Source organism: Glandiceps talaboti, chromosome 2 (genome assembly GCF_964340395.1).
Source record: "Glandiceps talaboti chromosome 2, keGlaTala1.1, whole genome shotgun sequence".
NCBI lineage: Eukaryota > Metazoa > Hemichordata > Enteropneusta > Spengelidae > Glandiceps > Glandiceps talaboti.
In genome coordinates this window covers 29,644,898-29,666,432 of record NC_135550.1, presented here as the reverse complement: position 1 = coordinate 29,666,432, position 21,535 = coordinate 29,644,898, and the positions used below count along the sequence as shown (strand labels likewise).

The 21,535-nt window shown below is 34.3% G+C and overlaps 1 protein-coding gene across 1 annotated transcript in view; it reads right to left on the bottom strand.

Moving 5' to 3' along the window:
- Positions 1 to 21,535, bottom strand: part of LOC144451423 (spectrin beta chain, non-erythrocytic 1-like) — a 52,746-nt gene that overhangs the window by 14,823 nt on the left and 16,388 nt on the right. The window contains exons 3-15 of the mRNA XM_078142261.1: positions 12,192 to 12,343; positions 11,716 to 11,889; positions 10,357 to 10,645; positions 8,282 to 8,582; positions 6,311 to 6,428; positions 5,764 to 6,086; positions 5,025 to 5,163; positions 4,444 to 4,609; positions 3,274 to 3,518; positions 2,689 to 2,889; positions 2,348 to 2,464; positions 745 to 822; positions 267 to 431 (exon numbers count right to left, since the gene is read on the bottom strand). Coding sequence (XP_077998387.1) covers positions 267 to 431; positions 745 to 822; positions 2,348 to 2,464; positions 2,689 to 2,889; positions 3,274 to 3,518; positions 4,444 to 4,609; positions 5,025 to 5,163; positions 5,764 to 6,086; positions 6,311 to 6,428; positions 8,282 to 8,582; positions 10,357 to 10,645; positions 11,716 to 11,889; positions 12,192 to 12,343 — 2,468 coding nt within the window. The remainder of the gene's footprint in view (positions 1 to 266; positions 432 to 744; positions 823 to 2,347; positions 2,465 to 2,688; positions 2,890 to 3,273; positions 3,519 to 4,443; positions 4,610 to 5,024; positions 5,164 to 5,763; positions 6,087 to 6,310; positions 6,429 to 8,281; positions 8,583 to 10,356; positions 10,646 to 11,715; positions 11,890 to 12,191; positions 12,344 to 21,535) is intronic.

Genomic DNA, 21,535 nt, shown 5'->3' with positions numbered 1-21,535 from the left:
AGCCTACACTAGTCATGTTGGGAAGCATACATTGGTATGCCACTACATATATATGTATGCTAACAAATGCTACCTCTCATTTGTTCCTGGCACAGAAGTTCAGAAACATTAATTTCATAAATGCCTGTCATAACAGTCATGGAAAGAGTGCTCAACTTTACGTCATACACCTTGTTTACACTTTTAAGTTCAATTCAATGAAGTTTGTGGCAAATGTCTGCATGTATTGGTTCCTTTCTCTCTCAATATCAAGTTATGAGTATTACCTTTTCATCAATCCAAGACTCAACACTCTCAGCTTCATTGTAGAGTTTGTAGAGAGCCAGAGCATCAAGTAGTCTTTGTTTACGCAGACGGGCCAACTCTACCAGCTCCTTGTAACGGCGGTCAATGGTACCCAATCTGGCTTGTACTTCAGGAGAGGCTCTATCCTGTGATACAAATCAAACATGCATACATTGTCAGGGATGTATGGTATTAAAATTTATATGGAACGCATATACAGAAACAAGTATGTAATGAATCACCACTACAAATACTCATATAGAATTGTGTTTTCTAGTTGTGATATCTATCTTTTCACTCTTGTAATAGATCCTGTTTTCACCTGTCAGTTTTCAAAACCCACCACAAGATACCATTTGTTAGATAGATGAATCAACAGATTTCGTCCCTTTATTCCAAGGAGATTTTACCAGGAAGGTGGACTGTTTTACCAGGAAGGTGGACTGTTGAATTACTTACTTGTTTTCCAAGGAGACCAGCTTGTTCATGTAGTCCATCAATAACAGTGGAATAGTTACCAAGTTCATCAGCAACATCCTAGTGGAACAATTATAAAATAAGTAAGCAACTGTACATTTATGTTTTTCTGCCAGTGTAACAACAATGCTATGAATGCGTTTGAAAATGGTGATAAAATGAATTTAGTGAGTTGATTCCTCCCTTAAGATTTTTAGGACCTCTTTCTCTCTCTCACTCTCAATGGAAATGGGCTGTCTCGTCAGTGGTAATGACAGAATATTGAGGTAGTAGGAAACAAACCAATTTTATTGATTAATAAGAAATAACAGCTTGGAAAGCTTTTTAAAATGTTGTGCTGTTGATTTATTTTGTAAATAACACACTACATGCTGATAAATATACACTGCAATCAAAGTAATAACGTGTTATGGGGTTAGAGCAATTTAAGTCTAGTGTGACTTATTTCAATTGTAAGTTGATTTTACGAAGACAAGTTAAGTCTTGTGTGGGTTATTTGAATTGTAAATTGATTTTACAACAACAAAAATTGATTAACAATTGACAGAGGAGAGAAGAAAAAAACTAAGAGTCTTACAGGATTAAGATTTTTCTATTAATCAACATTTTGTGAATAGGTAGTGTAAAACATAAGAAAAGGGAATGACAAATATCTATGAATATCATGCACTACTATGAAAATTGCTGGGCCAAACAAGACCCAGCAACATGCACCCTATTGATACACCCTTATTGCAGAACAGCTGCTACCCACAAGCCAAAAAGATGCCACAAGGGGTTAAAACAGCCAATTTCACACACACAAAAAGTTCAATATGTTAGATCCACAACTCGACAGAAAATACATGATGGACAAACATGCCAGCGTAAGCACTCACACTAGGGCCTAGTTTTGGAACATCGAGCAACACCTAAAGCAGAAAGCAAGCACATGAAATGGTGAATTAAAACATCAGTACGTAAGTCTCATGGTTAATGCCAATACTGCTTATCTTTCATTTAATGCTATGCTATGCTATGCCACGACCAATGAAGTATGATGTGTAATGTGTTCTAAAATAAACCATTCATGACATTGAAAAGTCAGCAAAAAGCAAGCATAAAATGAATCAATGAGTCATTCAAAATGTATCCTGTTAATGAAGTTTTGGTGGTGATCAAAAACCAAACTGTTATGAACTGGTTAAAATGTTAATCAGTATGAATACCTGGAAATGAATACATTAATGATGTAAGCTTTGTAGAACCAAATGATTAGACACTGAAAATATGTATCTTAGCAACACTGTTACATTTAATAGCAAATATATGTAGTTTTGATATTGTGTGCAAGTCAGGCTGGTTACTATGTGAAACTTTCAACATTATCAGTTTGAATATTAAAATATATTGATACTGCATATTTCTTCTTTGTTGTTCATGCATTATCCTCAAGACTTTGCAACATATTGCAAATTTTATATTTCATTTTATTTTGTAGCAAGAGTTTAGAAATGACCATCTGCAGTTCTAGTTGTAAGAACAGGTACTAGGTGTAATCACTCACAGTAACAACTTACTGGATTGATAACCTCAGCTCACATACCTTGTGTTTCTTGAGCAGGGACTGCACACTAGCTTCATCTCTACCACAGTCTTCACTGGAGACAAGACGCAAAGTATCCAACATCCATGTATCAACATCATCAGCATCAGCAAAGAACTGGGAATGACATCGAAACATACATTTTGTCAGTAGAGAGTACAAATAGTCCAGTGAAAATAGTCATAATGCAATGTTCTCCTTCACTGATTCAGTTTTACAACATATTGTTTATATCAGATGTAAGATCACAGTTGAACACTTGATAATTTGACATTTAACATCTTTCACTAAAATGAAATAATAAAGATGAGATTTCATCTAAGAGAGGTATTGTGACTTACCTGATACATATTGTTTGCCTCAGATAGTCTTCTCCTCCTGCGGTCCATCAGATCTTGTAGGTTTTCCCACATGGCCAGGATTTCCTGGATGCGGACACGGATCTTTCCAGCACCAAAGTGTTGTTGTTCAATCAGGTCCTCGCCAACTTGAATAACTGACATCAGTTGTGCATGATGACCTCTGATTTCCTCCTCCATTGCCTTTGAAAAAAAAATTCAACACATTTACCTTTCTGTTTGTTACAGCTTTTTTTTTAACACACAGATATAGGAAATTCTACTTTCTACACATCTATCACATTCTAAGTTATTCAAAGTACCACCGAATAAATTTTTCAGCTATCTTCCTTTTCCTAATAGCTGAATAGTGTATACTCACTGCATAGAATAGTATAGATGTGTGACTCTACAGACTTACAAAACATGCCTTTCAGAATATGCATAAGTATGCCGTGAAACGTTGAGATTAAGTCTCATTTTATTTTCATGAATCTGTTCGATTTACAAACAATACAAGTTCCATATGTATAATCTCTATAAATAGAGGCAAGGAATCATTACTTGTAGCATGTTCAGTGAACTCACTTTCTGTTTGCTGAGGAGGAGATTGACACTGGTGAGATCGCGGCCAATGTCGGTGGTTGACATCAGCGTGGCCTTCTCTTTGATCCAGCCTTCTTCATCAGCAAGATCCCAGAAGAATTGCCACAATCTGCGAGACTCTTCAAGACGGTTACGTCGTTCAGCTGCAAGCTGTTGTAGTTCAGAATAACTAGATTCCAAGTGCTCCATACGATCCTTGACAATAACTGGATCAACTGGTCTATAGCCTGCAACACATATACAATGTCATTAATATCAGATAGTCTGGTCTTTAAACCTAAGAGATTCAAACTATTATGCTACTTTCATCTAAATTCTTATGTTATTAATCTGGTTAATGAATGTGTTCTATTAAAAATACATACGGTTATATTTACTTTCCTAACATCTTCTGAAAGAACCCTCTAAAGTACCTCATTGAAATTCTATTTCTTCTGGAAGACCATTCACAAGGCTTTAATTTCATATTTGATAAAATAATCAATTGAGATTGTAATGTAGTCTGTAGGTACCTGAAAATTGTTTTTTTTTTTTTATTACGTTTTCTTTCTTTTCAATTTCAAATTGCTGACGAGTTTTAAAAATCTAACATGTCTATGTGATGCAACAATATTGATAAGTGCATTCTGGGGTAGAAACTACTGTGTAGTTGTGGAACTGTTCATTTTAACAAAATCCGAGGCCTAAAACTACCTGATTTAAAAGTTATGATATCACTAATAATTGGTCCAGCAATGTGTTGAATTCATCCCATTGGGGTTTACCAGCTTTCATGAATAAACTGTTCAAACAGTACAATCTAACCTCTGGTGACCTTTGGGAGTGCAAAGATTACTGTTTGACCTCTGACCCAGAGTATACAAAAGCCAGGCATGCCAGGTAAGTATTTATATCAACATATTAAAGTACATCTGTGTGCCCAGACTGCCAGAACTGTAGTATAGGACACTCCCTAGACATGCCTCTAGTACTATGTAACATAATCACATCTAATTAAAACATTGGAACTACACAAATCATACTTCTTTGTCATACATAGGTAACTGCAAATCAATTTTCTGATGGTTGTTTTGATAAATATTTTTTAAAAATAGACACTGCATTGAGGATATTGTTATACTTCTGATTACACACAGTAAAAAACACACTTACCAGCAGTATCTTGGGATGGAGGTCCAAGGAATTTAAAGGCTTGCTTGTTGACACCTTTGACTCTATCACCTTGTACTGAAATATCAGCTTCTAACAAAGCATGTTTCTGTATTAAGTCTTCTACACCCATCAGATGTTTACCATAGTCTTCAGATAGCAGGCGCATCTACAACACATTGGACAATTCAAATTTTAAAATGGTTTTCTTTTACTACTGAAATCAATCATTTCAAATTTCAGGACTGTCGAAATCAATCTTTTGTCAATAGCCATGAAGCCAAAATAACTACCTGGTGATATCACCTTTCACTACACAGGTTTTACGCATTGCCATACTGTCCCTTCATTTCCCTTGGAAGTTGCACAACAAAAGGAGCATGGTATCTGAAACTGCAAGCCAGACAAATGAACAGAAAAATGGCCTACCTCCAAAAGTGGCTATCTAACACTTCCTCATTGCATTAAATTGTATACATGTCTACTACTTTTATCCTCCCAACCACTGATGATACAATTTGACTAAACCTGTTTGCAGTACTCTTTCCAGACATATATTTTAAAACATAACCATACAAGCATACCTTTGTGTCATCCATCCAGTCCAAGATAAGCAACATCTCTTGGAAGATTCTCTGGATTTCTAGTGACAAGTCTAGACGTAGGCGACGAGACTGTAATAATTCCAGTAAGTATTCCCACAAACGGAGAACATTGTCTTTCCTATGAACAGAACAGTAATTAGTTTGATACATTTAGATCTTATTTCCCAATATTTTTCTTTGTTCAGCTAAGGGAAATACTTGTGACCTAAGGGGCCTTTGTCACTATAAGTCTAACAACTCGTAGTGACAACCCTTAGGTCATGAGTATTTTCCGGTTGAATGACATAATTATACCAGTGCCAGTAATATCAAAGAAAACTTGGGGAAAGTAATGGTACATTTGAACGTTTTGACTCATATTTGGAACACAGCAGGAGCAATAATGTAGGCACACGTTGTCTTGAAATAGACACAAGCTGTCATGATGTAGAATGACCAGGGTATATATTCCATATTTTTTGTTGAATCTGGCTCATGCATGGTATAATACACATTACACATTCTAATGAAAGGATGTAGTATTCCCACAATATCAATCATCAGGTACACCTATAAACAAACTCAGTATTAGTACTATTACTGGAGATAATTTTCTGTCACATTTGTTTGAAATGAAGTATACAAAACAACTACAAGACTCAAAAAGTGAGCACTACATATTTTTTTACAAACTGAATGCAGTTATTATAGAGGTACAATAAAATCTAGTTGAGTTTACCTAGCATTGATTCTATCAGTATCATGATATTTTTCAGCTTCTAATTCTTGCGCTACAGCTACTACAGCCATGACTCTTTCTTTGTAGGCATTGATATCAGTTTCAATAGCTTCATGTTTCTTGTGAGCAGCTTCAACAGCAGCCAGATCATAACCAAAGTTATCCTGAGAGACAAGACGTTGGTTTTCACTCAACCAGGTCTCACGCATGGCAGCTTTACGATCAAATCTAGCTGCAAGTTGTTCAAGTTTCTCCTGTCTGATCAGTTCTTCACGTAGGGCCAGTTCTCTTTCATGTTCAGCTTTTTCTAGCCTTTCCCATGCCTACCACAACAAGAAAATATAAAAGTTAGGATGTCAAAGTATTTCAAATAAAAAGAAATGTTAATTCACTTTCATAGAACAAAACTAATGAAATATATGTAATATGAAGAACTTATTTTTAGTTTACCATTCATCTGTAACAAACAGTTTGGCATGAATGTCTGTTTACAGTCATTATCTGATAAATAATGATAAAATACAACAACAAAGATATGATAACTAACCCTATTGATGTCCGAGATAAGTTTGCCTTCCTTTGGCAAATATGGTTTCTGGTTGTTTGCTCTCATCTTGCTTTGCAGGGTGAACAGTAGCACTTCTAAGTTGCCCTTTTCTGTAAACCTGTCAAACAAATACAACAACAATCAGACTTTGATAGTATAGGAAATGTCAGCATCAAAGTAAATCATATACAGGCATTACCAGTATGTATCATCGTTAAGCACATACAATATTTGGCACAATGTATTCAGTTCTTGTAGCTGTATTACAACAGCTTTGTGCATAATTTTACCATTTTGTACAGATCTTGTCTCTCATAAAACACTTGGTGTATATCAAAAGATATTGAAAATCAACTATTCATTATGCATACATATCAACAATTACTGATCAACATACAAATATAACTCCTATATAATTCATAGGTGGTTTTAAATAACATAGTAAGAATATTTCATTGACAGCACTATACGGTGAATCACAGCAGTACGAACTCTTTAATATTCAACAATTCTGTCAATGTACTGAAAACAGAATCATTCTTGTATTTATCAAAACCTTACAACATCACATTCACTGCTATCTGTTGAGCTGAAAGAGACACATATAAATAGCAAACACATGTATAACACAGCCAAAATAACAATTTCTTTGTTACATTACAATATAACAGCTCAGCTGCATTTTTTGTCATTATAGTGAGCCATCTTTGCCAGTATTTTCCCTACACCACATACACAGCCAATTGCCCACTGCTAGTCATACACATTTTGTTCTATATTGCTTTCTTTGCCAAGCACCACTTCACTTTACCTGTCACTTGTGTCAGATGCAGAGTCAACCTCCTCCTGTACAAATTCTTCTCGTCTGCAAGAGTTCTCCAATTGTTATGGCCCAGGGTTTTTTTGGACCACACTTTGTCCAAGATCACTAATACTATCTTTATCACAATTTCTATTTGTTCAATTTGTTGTTTTTTATTTCTTTCTAGGATTTCAGTAACAATATTAGATTTTCCTGTGAAGGGTTTTCTGTTACTGTTTAGCTAGTAAATTGGTTTTGCTTACAGGATTTGTACTAAAACATAAGTTAAACTGAACAAAGTTCTATGTTTTGCTAAATACTTTGTCAGACAAGATATCTGGGTAGATGTATAACACTATGTTAAACCTAAATAACCTGAACTTCATTCCCCTAAGACAAATGCTATATATGGTTTCTGTTAGTTGTCAGTGGGGGAATAAGAAATAGAGTTATGATGTTTAGGTTTAATACATTCTATTATGATGTAAGTTGTTATGGATTGTCTAAGAAGTAATGGCTAAATTATGGTTAGTCATTTTAATATGTTATTGTTCACTATCAGTATCTATTTTAGTTACTGACATGATTTTAGCATCTAAGAGGATAAACAGAATGTCAACATTAACTACTTCTATTTTGGGGATTTGGGTATAAGGGTTAGGGAGGGACAGAGGGGTATGAATTGGACGATAAGTTCATTTGGGAGTTAGTTTTTTCTTCAAAAATATTGTACAGGTAGTGAATGTGAAGTTAGCACATGTTGTGTATTGAGATAAGTTCCATGTGTACCAATTCAGTGACTTATGTTATGACATGGCGAACAAATTTACTTGTGTCTGAAATGGACTTTGAGGATTATTTTTTGTTATGTGGATAATATTTTAACCTATATTTTGAAAATGGACTACTGAGTTTTTACATTAAGATGGCTTTTTATTTTAGTGAAATGTGTTATAAGTTTGTGTACAAATGTCAACTAAAAATGAAATGTAGTGAAAAGACTGTTGACTGTTCCTAGTACTCCACAATGTCACCTTAGCTATGCCTGGATGCTTGGTAGTTAGCAGACACTGAAATGACTGCAGTAACGATCTCCCTACCCAAAAGCCCATGAATCACACCATCACATACTATCCTTACACCCAAACTTTTCGCATTAAATTACTTACTTCGGTGGTTTTTCAACAGTTCTGTATGTATTGAAGGCATATAGCTGTTGTTGTACACCTTGCAGTGAGTTAGCAAAGGTCCTGTCGTTCAAAATAGCTACAGTTTGTTCGATCCATTGCAGCAGGTTGGAAGCAATCTTATCATATTCTTCTTGGAGTTTTTCATTTTCTACTGCAGCCACAACAACCTTGCCAATACGACGACCAGACACAGTCTCAGCCTTCATCTTGGAGAAGTAGTGGTAGTAGGTGACCACATAGGTAATAATGGATTTCTCATCAGGATGGTCAACTGTCACATCTATGGAGATGAACAAAATTCACTCAATACCACAGTTGGTAATCAAGTCAATGACAGGAATTTAATCCTGTTTGGGTTGTTGCTGTTAAGTTATTCTTTAAATCAACAAATGACTACCAAGTATGAATTCTAAGAGAGATATGCATGTCTATGTATGTATGTATGTATGTATGTATGTATGTATGTATGTATGTATGTATGTATGTATGTATGTATGTATGTATGTATGTATGTATGTATGTATGTATGTATGTATGTATGTATGTATGTATGTATGTATGTGTGTATGTGTGTGTGTGTGTATGTATGTATGTGTGTGTGTGTGTATGTATATATGTATGTATGTATGTATGTATGTGTGTGTGTGTGTGTGCGTGCGTGCGTGTGTGTGTGTGTGTGTGTGTGTGTGTGTGTGTGGATGCATGCCAACTGCATATGTTTGAGGATGCACACATGTGCAAGCGTGACTGTATGGATGTATACATGTATGTGCATTTGCACAACTATTCCAATCTTGACCAATACAAGTACAGGATAAAAAATATAACTATACCATTTTTATTTTTTCTCAATGAATACTATAAAGAACTGTATCTTATCAATGAGATCCTTAGATTTTTCTGATTAGACATGCCTACAGTTCACTGCATAAATATCAAATTTTTTCTTCTGAACTTTGAAGTGTGTGCTTTCAAAAAGAAGGCCCAAACAACTTCTACACAAAATGGCCTACATGGAGAAGTTGAACATCCTACATTCACTACATGAAAAAAGAAGGCCCAAACAACTTCTACACACAATGGCCTACATGGAGAAGTTGAACATCCTCCATTCACTGCATGAAATAGTGGACAATGATCATGACTATTTAATGTACTTACTATATACTGAACCAATTAACACACTTGAGTGTAAGTACATGAACAAAACATTGCAAATTTAATATAACTGTATGGAGGAGTACGAAGACAAAATATCTGTCACTTATCCTTTTTTTTTCAATTAATCACTTCAACAATGAAAATGTGATGTCAAGAGCAGAAAATTGACTAGTTGATAAGTTCATATATAATCATTCCATAACATTTGACCATATAATCATATTTTGATAAAACTCTGTGATTGAGCCACACACCTTGGCCTCAAAGATAATGAAGGGGTGGATATGACAACACCTTAGGATGGGGATCCTTTTCTGAACTCATTAACATAATTAGTTTGTGCTCTTGGTCATAAATTTCATTCTTCTATGAAGTCATAAAACCACTTACATTATCCATAATCACATAAAAGGTGCCTTTCTGTCCTGATACTCTATCTAATTAATGTCTCCTTTCATCAAATTCCACAACAGTATGTTATGAATATGTTGAATAATGAATTGCTAGTCTAAGAGTGACACTTAAATTTCAAACTAATACAATCTATAGCTTGATGTAAGTTCTGTAGATTATAATTGCCAGATCAGGTTCAGGTTTCTCCAATGTATAGGAACACCTACATTTTTATGGAAAATCTAGAACTTCGTTGTCATTTCATAATTTAAACAAAATATTGTCTATTTTGGTCATTTGACTTCAGTAAGTCCATCAGTTCATTTGGTTTCCTACTCTCTGATTGATAATACCTAAAGGTGACAAATAATAATTTTATCATGACCCTTTGGCTTATATGGCCTTTCAAATGGAATTAGTTTATTGAAGGGATGGGGCATGTACCAAGTCAGCAAAATAAAATGTTGTTAACATAGGGAATAAACTTAAAGTCAACCCACCTTCAGGATCAAGCAGTTTAGAAATTCCAAGTTTTTGTTCCGCTACATTGAAAGAATTGTTGAGGTTGTAGACGGCATTCGATTTCTGTAGTTTGTTGTACTCGATGAGGTCTGGTCGGTGTTTGTGGATGATTGCATTGAATGCAAGGCCATCTCTCCAGCTTGTTGTAAAGTTCCGAATATTGACATTGGCATATCCAGCGGTCTTCATCTGGCACCACAGTAATAGTGCATCCTTTGCTGATCTTGTCTCCTGGTTGTCTTCCATCTCAAAACTGATGTCCTGGATCTGTAATATTTAGAAGGGAAAGATCATCAGACATCACTAATTTTGTTTCAGTGTTTGACATGAAATAACAGAACTTCCTAGTGTAAACACTTTGTCATGACAGAGATGTAACCACTTTGACAACAACTGTAGAAATATCTTCATCAAAACCTGACCTCCCACAACAATCCATAATGTGGTATTTCACAAATTGTTGAAAAGTACTCGACACAACATACCCTTTTGATTAGTTGGGCAAACATGACTGCGAAACTGAGGTGTTTGCGAGCAGCAGAAGAAATCTTATGTGTAAAGGCAACTATGAGAATGGAATCGATGCGATGAAATATATGAAATGAGGCAGTTTAACTAAAAACATCTATTGGATGATTAAAAAGCTACCACAGTATAATTAGGGTATGATTTTGAAATCAAGAAGGCAGAGGGTGGCGTCACATCTCAATACTGAGGAAGACAGCTGGTTGCATTGATCACATTCACACTTACTCAATCAGCATACAAATATAATAAAACTAAACTCTTGGCATTTATTCAAAAACAGAAAAGACTTTCTTATAAAACATAAGGTATGACTTTTCCTGTGGCCATTGTAATCAATGACATGCAAAATGAGTGCCCCAATGAGCAACTGAGGTCTGAAACAGCTGTCTCTTTGCTGCTCTTTCAATAACTAGTAATAATATATTTCATTGGATATTCAGGAAATCCTTATTTCCTTTGAATTAAAAAGCCACTGTAACTGTCATACAGATCAAACACAATTAAAGACAGAAAGTCTCATTCAAAACCAATGCCAAGGATTTGATATTCCGACCAATTAATTAGAACGATGCACACAGCATTATATAAAGAGATTTTGATAAGCCAGAATCTCTATACGTCAGAGAAGCAATGTTATTTTATATGTGAGGTTTTACTCAATAAAATATCTATTGAGATACTGCGACAAGCCAATTGGTTGGCATAATGATTTTTCATAATGATAAAATTATACATATGAAAGGGGACTTGACGTCTGTTGGCAGCTGACAACTTCATATTATTTAGAATGTAATTTTTCATCTACATACCTGGAACCTCAGGATGATAGTCCAGATGAGACCAAGAGTCAGTCTGTTGTTTCCATCTACAATATCGTGGGAGCCCATGTTTTCTAGATGCACTCGTTTTTCTTTGAGGAATGTTAGTGCTTTGTCAACATTCTCCAGGCAGTGAATACGCATCTTTCCCTTTGTAGGCCTTGGCTGAAATAGACACAAACAGATTTGGCGGTGAGTGATTTGTTTATATACTTTCAACTATTATTTTTTCCTTCTTGCTGACATTTGAATTGTAGCACATCACTTAAATGTATCTGTAATCAATGTAGAATGATTTAAAGAAAGTGTCGGTACTCAAAATGTGTGTGGGGGTGATATAATTTTTGGTCATATTTCTACATTTCAAGTTATTCAATTAAAGGAACTGACATATTTGTACTAGGAGGGTGATAACAGGAATAATACTTTTTACTATGATTGTAGTCAAAACTATGAATGATACATACCAGTTTCTCTCCAGATAGTACTTCAAGCAGTTTGATCAACATTTTGCCATCTCTTAGGTCAGTGTACAGGTCTGCAATGCGGCATGACACACGCTGCAAATGTGAGTTTACCCATTTGGTGAACGTCTTCTTCTGTACAGTTTCACGTTCATCTGTAAATCAAATATGAAATTTGTCATTCTGAGGTTGCACAGACTGTGGATTATTACAACACTGTAATGTACTGTACACATGGTAATTCTTTTAACCTATGGGTAATTACTTAGAACACTATCATTTCTCAAGCTTTATGGTGATCATTTTCGGGTTGCAATCTGCATTTTGTTTCTCAAGCCTCCTTCCAAATCTTGTTGTAATCAGATATCTAGTAAAATGAAGGTCCCTAATTGTCATCGTTATCAGACTGTACAAAACTGAAGGTTTCAAGGGGTTGAAACAGGTGTACCATAATTTCTACTCCAATAATCTGATGCATTTCTATGGGTAAACAACCAAGATGTAAGCTAGGTCATTGATCTAACATATGATTACTCACCTTCAACCCACTGGTTAGTGTTCCTATCACCAACACTTACCTTGACAAACCTTGTTAAATATCAGACAACTCGAACTCAATGGCAACAATATTTTGACCTGTATACATGTACTTTGTTGTAGTGGATATAACATTAACCTGTACACCTCCTGAAACATTTGATTACCTTATGGAGTACCTGGCACTATGACAATGGGGTATGACATTGTAATTTAAGTGGTCTTGGTATATTAAACTTGAAATTATGTTGTATTTAAGGACATGCTGCGAAGGAATTTTCATACTAGTGGCACCAACATCATTAATCAATGTCTTTTAAGATTATGTATGCAAAATACTTTCATTCTTTCCTGGTGATTCTATATTTCTCATAGTCAAAGCCAAAACTTTAGAAACATCAGTTTTATTACAATTACAATTTTCACTTTGTACACAGATTACCATACTTACTTTTGGTTGAAATTGAACACCTTTGTGTAATACCTGAGTGAGCTATTCAAAACGATCAGTTAAACACTTCATATAGTAACAAAGACAAGTGGTTCTTGTGTTCTCCCATATATATTGACAATACCTGTGCACTACCAGTTGCAGTCAAGAAAACTAGACTTTTTAAGACTTCAAATCAATCACCAAAAACTTGGTGATGTTGATACATTTTCCTGTTTAGTTGACACATTTATTGCATTTCAAAAATCAAGCTGTATAGGTGACACAGACAAGTGGTGAAAATTTGTGAATAAACATGTCTGGTGTCATTTAAATACAACATGACATTGAATTTAAAACATAATAAGATACTGTGTTCCATTCAGTTGAAGTAAACAATAAGTTGCTGTTTAATCATCTGATGCACAAGAAAGTTGATTTTAGTATTAGTTGGTAGGGGAACTGTGGATTGTTTTTTACAAACCTAACCCATTTCAGTACTAGGCTGACATAATGTGTGCTTTGTTCAAAGTTAAAATCTGTGTATACGTGAGAGTAACTGACACGACATGGTGCTATATACTTTGTATCGCTTTAAACCTGATATCCGCTTTGATTCTGGCAAATTAGCATTTAGTAAAACCATGCAGTTTATGGTTTTCAAACACCATAAGCGTGCAAATATGTGAACTGGCATTTTCAAAACATGAAAAAGTAGGGTCTCTTTATGCAAGGCAACATAGGTATGAATACACAAACTGGTCAAAGTGTGACTTAGGTTACGTGAGGACATCATTTACTTAACAAACATGACTACACACGGCTGTCAATGTATAATCAGAACACATATTTTCAACAACATGCAGGAATATTATTAGGTTGATTAGTACAAAACTGCTACAACAAATGCTTCTGATTAGTACAAAACTGCTACAACAAATGCTTCTGATTTTGATGTACACATCAATGAACGACAACTCTAAACTGAGGTGAGTTAGTCAAACATTTAGATGACTTTAGCACTGAAGTGGACATTTAGCCTTGTGACCATTGACATATAGTCAATATGGTGGAAACACTTCTCTGTAGATTTTTATCAAACTGCACCACCTCTCTGTTTCTTGTCTTACCTTGTGCTTTTCGAATCAGGGTTTCCATATACCTATTCTGTACAGTAGATGATACTGACGAAGTCATTTTGTTTGAAATCTTGATGCTGTAGTCAACCAGGTGGATATATATTTAACAGATCAATTACCAAGTCTGTATACACGTTTAACAGCTACTGTTAATAGCCAACTTGTTGCTTCCACTTCTAGTCTAAACGAAACTGACCAAACTTCTGGCACCCATTACAATTGTATGTCTACAGTTACACAGTTCACATCTCATCATCCATGTGGGCAAAAAGTGTATTCCGAATTTCTATTTCTGAGCTTGACATCTGCTGACCCCAAACTCATGAATCTTTCATCACAATTTAGTATTCATAGTCACAGGTGTAACACAGACAAGTATAACCACAGTAGGGGAAGGTGTCACCTCACTGCATTCATCTATGCAACTGCTACCTGTACCCTTTGTTATCGAAAACTGCTAGTAGTGTAAGACATGTTTCAAATTTCTACCAAAAGGCCTGTGGACTGAGTTATCAATGGGACAAACACAGTGCAAAGTAATATTGCACTGCTTGCTTTACGCAACAATACTGAGCTGATCCCGTTTCATGTAATGGAATAGTCCATATCAGGAGCGGTCTTGTGCACGTTGTGCATGCTCTTTGAAATGGTGGCTAATATTTAATTGACCTCAAAGCTTGGGGTCACCCATATAATTACCCTACAGCATGGCTGTATCAATATCTCAAATATACTATGTACCCACATGTGAAATATTCATAAAACAGATTTGGCACTTCCTAACTGTCAGTTAGTAACTTGGGTAGTTTAGAAGTCAAAGTTGATACAACTCTCAGGAGAATAATACTTTAAAATGTACTAAAACTATCACTGTGTGGTCAGTTGTGGGTTCTAGGGTTATTAAAGTAGAAAGACAATGTTTATAGGTATAATTAAAGAATTAAAGAGTTTGAATTTGGAAGTTTTACACTTCATAGGCACATTCAAGACCACTATATTAAATCCTTCATCTTGCATTTTTTCATCTCTAGGAAGTTTGACTGGTTCCCGTTTCAACATTTTGACCCCATGATATTTACTTTGAACAGAAACATGCCAGCACAAGTACCCACGAGTAACACCACACCTATAATATTGCTCTTGCTGCTTTGTTATTTCCTTTTACTTGTAACACTAAAACCTTGAGCAGTGTCAACTTCAGGACATGGTTTACAGCATATGAGGGATATACTAAATGACTACAGTGGCTCCACCACTAGAGGGCTCTCTATCCAAAATCTTTACTTTTGGATCAATAACTCAATACTCAGAAATTGCCAATGCAATATCCATATATGATTAGAACCCCCCCCCCCCCCCCCCCAATATTCTGTTGTGAATATGCTGAAACCTTGAAAACTAACCAGCCAAATACACACAATTTGAAATAGGTTGATTTCTTGGTTTTCATTATTTTAAACTGACTATGGAAGAGTATTCATTATCACCCAACATAAGACTTGTCAGATCAAAATTTGGATATAAAATTTATAAATAATTAATACTAATGTTATTAAACAAGGGACAGTACATACAACACAGCTGTTGGAATCTGATTATACATTCTAACCCAACTTTCTAACAGCTGGGGTACCTTGGGACTCGTTATATCTTTGATAAATCATGTTGCAATACATATCTTGCATCTTAATGCTTGGCTTAATTAATCTTGTTTTCACAGAAAATACACAAGATTTGACTTGGGAAACCAATTAAAGTGGTCAAGATGAAAAGGTTATCAGAAATAGATCCATCACGATGTCAACTAGAGGTAACAAAATAACATTACTATCTTCATAAACTCAAGGGAAGTTAACTACAATGTACATGTTATGTGTTTGAATGCACAATTTTTGACCTTGCAAAGTCACAGGTAACTAACTTGCTTGTTTGAAAACAGTCGTGCTACCACACTTTCATATTTTTCATTTCTAGATATTTTACAGCAGGTGTAACACACATGAGCACTACAACATTTTATGTCATTCACTGTGATAGGTTCATGAAGGTATGATACAACAACAGAAGATAACTTCCACAGTAAAATGTTGCAATCATGAAATGAATGTGATAACACGGAATCAACAGCTTAGTTTTACAATCTGTACAATTTTTGTTGGACTGTGCAGCTCATATATTGAAACAAGTTTTTGATACACAACTAAAAATTCTTTATTTTGACTGATAAAATGAAGCAACGAATATGACTAAAGACAGTGTGAAGCTAAGTGGAAACAGAAATCGCATTGCTATAAGACTCCAAATTATAATGTACCATACCATACAATGCGAGTTTGTCTAAAACTTCAATTTCAACCCATAATATTACCCTATGCACATGTGATATAAAGCAAGCTATCAGACATTTTTGAAACATCAAGACCATACTTTCATTCCCAGAATATCTGTAAACTTGAGTCGTCTAATAAAGTCGATAATAACCCCACATTTGTATTCATCTAGTTAGATGTTCAAACTACACCATATATGGCAGTGCTATTATTAATCCTATGGTCATGACCTTTAACCTCTCTTCTCATACACATCATCCCGTGCATTTTAATTATCAATATCTGTAAACACTTTTCAACTTGCCATGAAAATTACAGGTACATCCATTAGAGCAATTACAGCTGTTGACAGTTCATTAATAAAACAGGTTTGATTCCCTGATTAATGTTTCATGCTAAATTTGCATGCATACCTTACTAATATTCAAATTAATATCTACTTTTGGGCCTCTGGGAAGTAGAGGAACTATCAATGCTACAATTGGTATCCATGTAACATAGAGACATACATACACAAACACATCACCAACAATACCACACCCTTCCTAAGATATCACTAAGTATGTTTATCATCAGTTTATCTCTAAGCTGCCTTCTTTATGTCAGCATTTACCCTACATCTGATGCTACAGTTCAAATATTGTTTATGAAAGCATTATTTGTCCTTTACAAGGTCATTACTGTAACCTTCTGATCAGTTACTTTGTTATTTATTCCATCACAACAAAAGCATGATATATTTTGTATATTCAATGTGTTCTAACATCATGTAAATGTAATCACCTAGCACTTAGTAAAAGCAATATCATTTACTTCATTGATAATATATTACACTGCATGATAGATTATGTTAATATAAAATAACCTTGAGAGTCCTCTTATAACTGTTCTATTACCTTCCTTCTAATTAACATATCATCACAATGCTGTGAATCAAGGATGTAAAACAATTCATATTTAAATTCTGTGTCAGTGTACAGGTATCAAAACACCCTTCATGGATGGGTGGGAATGGGTTGGAGACTGATCACTTGAAAATAGCTGATTAGGATGTTAAAAATAAATGCTATTAGCTGTAATTGTTTCACTGGGTTTCAACTTACAAGTTAAACATTTTGCTTTCCCCTTGATGATAATTTAATTGGAAGATTTATGGAGCAAGTACATGCAGACATTGACATGGTAGATAGGGTTGGTCCTAAACTAGTCAGCCTTACTGTGAACTCTCAACATAGATAAATCGAATAACCTCTGTGACTGTCTGAAAGATAAAACGTGCTTGGCATAGTAAAATGCTATATATTAGCATAAATGTCCCAGTTACATATGATGTGTGAGGGCGCTCCATTGTGCACGTCTGCTTCTTCTCAATATGGGTGTGTCCAGAAAAATGCTGTGTATCAGCTTTCCTTTCAATGGAAACATACCAGGAACAGCAAAACCATTTTTCTTTTTTCAGATATTTTCTAAGCTATAGTTTGACATATAATGTTACTTGATATTGTAAAACATAACCATACAAAGCGGAGAAAAATAAAGCTTAAACGGTTAATGACATGTACAGGTATCAGAATTGTTGTTTGCAAAGCACTGTGTACATGGAAAATAGGAGTAAATATACACATTTTTCCTATATCACAATGCAATGACCTAACATTCTGGAAGGGTATATTAAACTGTTCATTACAATTACGTATCATTTACACTTATCTAAACTGTGAAATCCTCTCATGTGTACAGTTTTCTCTTTGGGGTAAACAACAAGTGAAATCAAGCACATCTACAGCACACATACTTGGAATTTTAATATCAAGATTGTTTTCTCTCTTATTTCAAGTAACTCTATTTTCTCCAGCATGAAAACATATGCCTGTAATTTTATTTTGAACTTATGAACTCATATCACTGAAGTGTCGAAGTGGTTACAGCATGTTGAATTTGGGGTTATACAGTGACATTTACCTGCATTGTCATCACCCTGACTGTCTAAACCTAGCATCTAAATGATACCCTCACAAGATTATCATGCTACGAATTTTAAACACAATCACCTTGTGCTTATTAGTATGTTCATCCACATATAGTCAAATATGCCGAGTAAAAGAATAATGGTTACAGTAGACAGACAGAGCTATCTGGTATCTTATCTCTATTTCAAATAAAATATCATCTACCATTATAATTTGAATTTTTACAAGTAAGGGTAGGTAATTGAGGAATGCAAACAGTACTATGTCTGTTCAAACCACAGTTGTAATATAATTACTGTTCTTTTTATGCCATCCAAGTTAAACATTTTAATGAATTATTTACCAGCTGTTTTACTGTAATTGCATTTTCTGGGCTTGCTGTCTGTCTCTGCAGACAAATTCATAATAACAATTATGTTAAAATACGAATAACTTACACTGGAATTCATATTCTGAAATTTAGGGGAATATTTCTCACAAATCATCTTACTAAATAGTAGCTTAAGGCATTAGAATACACATAAAAGGGCTAATTACAGAATTTCTATGCGACAGCTGTTTATTACTATTATATAATATAAAGTAGATGAAAACTTATCTCATCATAACTTAGGCATATTCATGAATTATTAATGTTGATACTACACTACACTGTCACTTCACTATTAAGTGTCTTCATTATGACTTTTAAAAGCTGACACCACAGCCTTACAAGTTATAACCATATAATATTTCTAACCTTTTTTTTTGTAAATAGTCAATGCTGTTATTTTCTGAGGTGAAAAGTGCTTAATAAATAATATTACAAATTTGACAAAGCACACACATTTCTTGCGGCTTCCTAGGGCTACAAGGAACTTGAATCCACAACAAAATATTTAAGCTATCACCAAAAAAAATGTTTATTTGTAATGACAATTTATAGCAAGTTGCCCAGTAAATTTTCTATAATAACTGAATATATTAGGACATCAATATTACATAACAAGTCACACTTAGAATATGAAATTAATCACTTAAAGTTAATATAGCCTGCAGCATATTTTACATTTGGAGATTTACTGTTCATTTTCCTGAAATTTAGAAATCCATTCCATATTATCAGTAACTTAAAGTACCAAGATTCATTACGAAAGATTACTTAAAGTACAAAGGACCATATTTTTTAATTTCTATATCAAATGATATATTGAGATATATTTCATCCTTAAAATGACTACAATAATTCATCCATATATAGGGTTTAAAAATTGTGCCATTAACAAGTTTTAGATTACCTAGTATACTGTATATTTTAGATATTCTGTGAAAAGTCTGATACACTGCTTACTTTTCATACATTCATACTTTTCTACTTCATTCAGTATGATGTACTGTGGTAGTTTATACATTCTAGGTCCATCCTCAATGCACTTCCTGACTACAGAGATGGACATATACACTGACTAGAATGGAGTACAATTATGTCTTCATCAACTTGCATTCAATTCAAACATCCAGTGTCTGATTCAGTTCTTATAATTCAATTCTCATATCACTACCTCCATCTTCTAATTACTGTGAATGTCTAGAGAAAGCCATTAAACTTTAATTTTTCAATCATATACATGGACATTAAAATACAGTTTTGTGACTAAAATGCCCAGGGTGGTAATACAAGCTACAGTAATTATACTAATGAAATTAGTTGCCAAACTTGACCATTTCACTATAGTTACATTTTCAGACTGTCATAAGTCTATTACATATAAGCAAGCTATTTTCTTCCAGTCACCATGGCAATTAGTGAATATCAACACAAATTATTTGGAACTTTTGGCCTAACTGACCCCAAACCAATAAGTATACAGTCAATGTGACTTATTTACTGAACCACATTATAAGGTTTGGGAGGAAACAGACCTACTATTGTATGTATTTTCATGACAAATTTACATAATGCATGTGTACAAATATGACAAATTTACATAATGTCTATGTACAAACATGACAAATTTATATAATGCCTATGTACAAACATGACAAATTTACATAATGTCTATGTACAAACATGACAAATTTACATGCCTGTGTACAAACATGACAAATTTACATAATGCCTATGTCAAAACATGACAAATTTACATAATGCCTATGTACAAACATGACAAATTTACATGTCTATGTACAAACATGACAAATTTACATAATGCCTATGTACAAACATGACAAATTTACATAATGCCTATGTACAAACATGACAAATTTACATAATGTCTATGTACAAACATGACAAATTTACATAATGCATGTGTACAAGTATGTATTTACTGCATATGTATACACCTAGTACAGAAACCAACAAACATTTATTAAAAAATTTAATACTAATAATAGCTCAGTAGTATTTCAGTACAAAAATGGTGTGTATCTTTGCCTCATTTCACACTTATACGCAAGTTATAACTGACATTCCTATGAAAAGTTGAATAAACACATGTTCAATTAAAAGCAGAGCAAATTCACCAAAATGATGATCCTTATAGCCTCATACATATACGGCAACCTGTAAAGAGTATGACTACTTTTACGTAATAGCATTCTTTACACAATCCAGAAGCAAGGTATCACTTAGAACTATGCATGATAAAATAAATAACTGACATTATACAACAGTGGTGACACGTAATTCTCTTAATTCAGTGTATTTTAAAATTCATTGCATGTCTTCTTCTAATCCAGATGTAAAAACACAAAATCGCCAATTGAACTAAAACCGACAATAAACTGTTCACTAAATCATGTGCATTAAAATCTTTGTAGCTTACTAGTAACTGAGTGACAATAACATCAAAGTCTGCAGAACTACATCATTTTAATGTACCCTTTCACATTATCTTCTTGCTTCATTTTTCAAAATACCTACAGATTCCATTTTATACAATTGTATACTGTGTAGTGC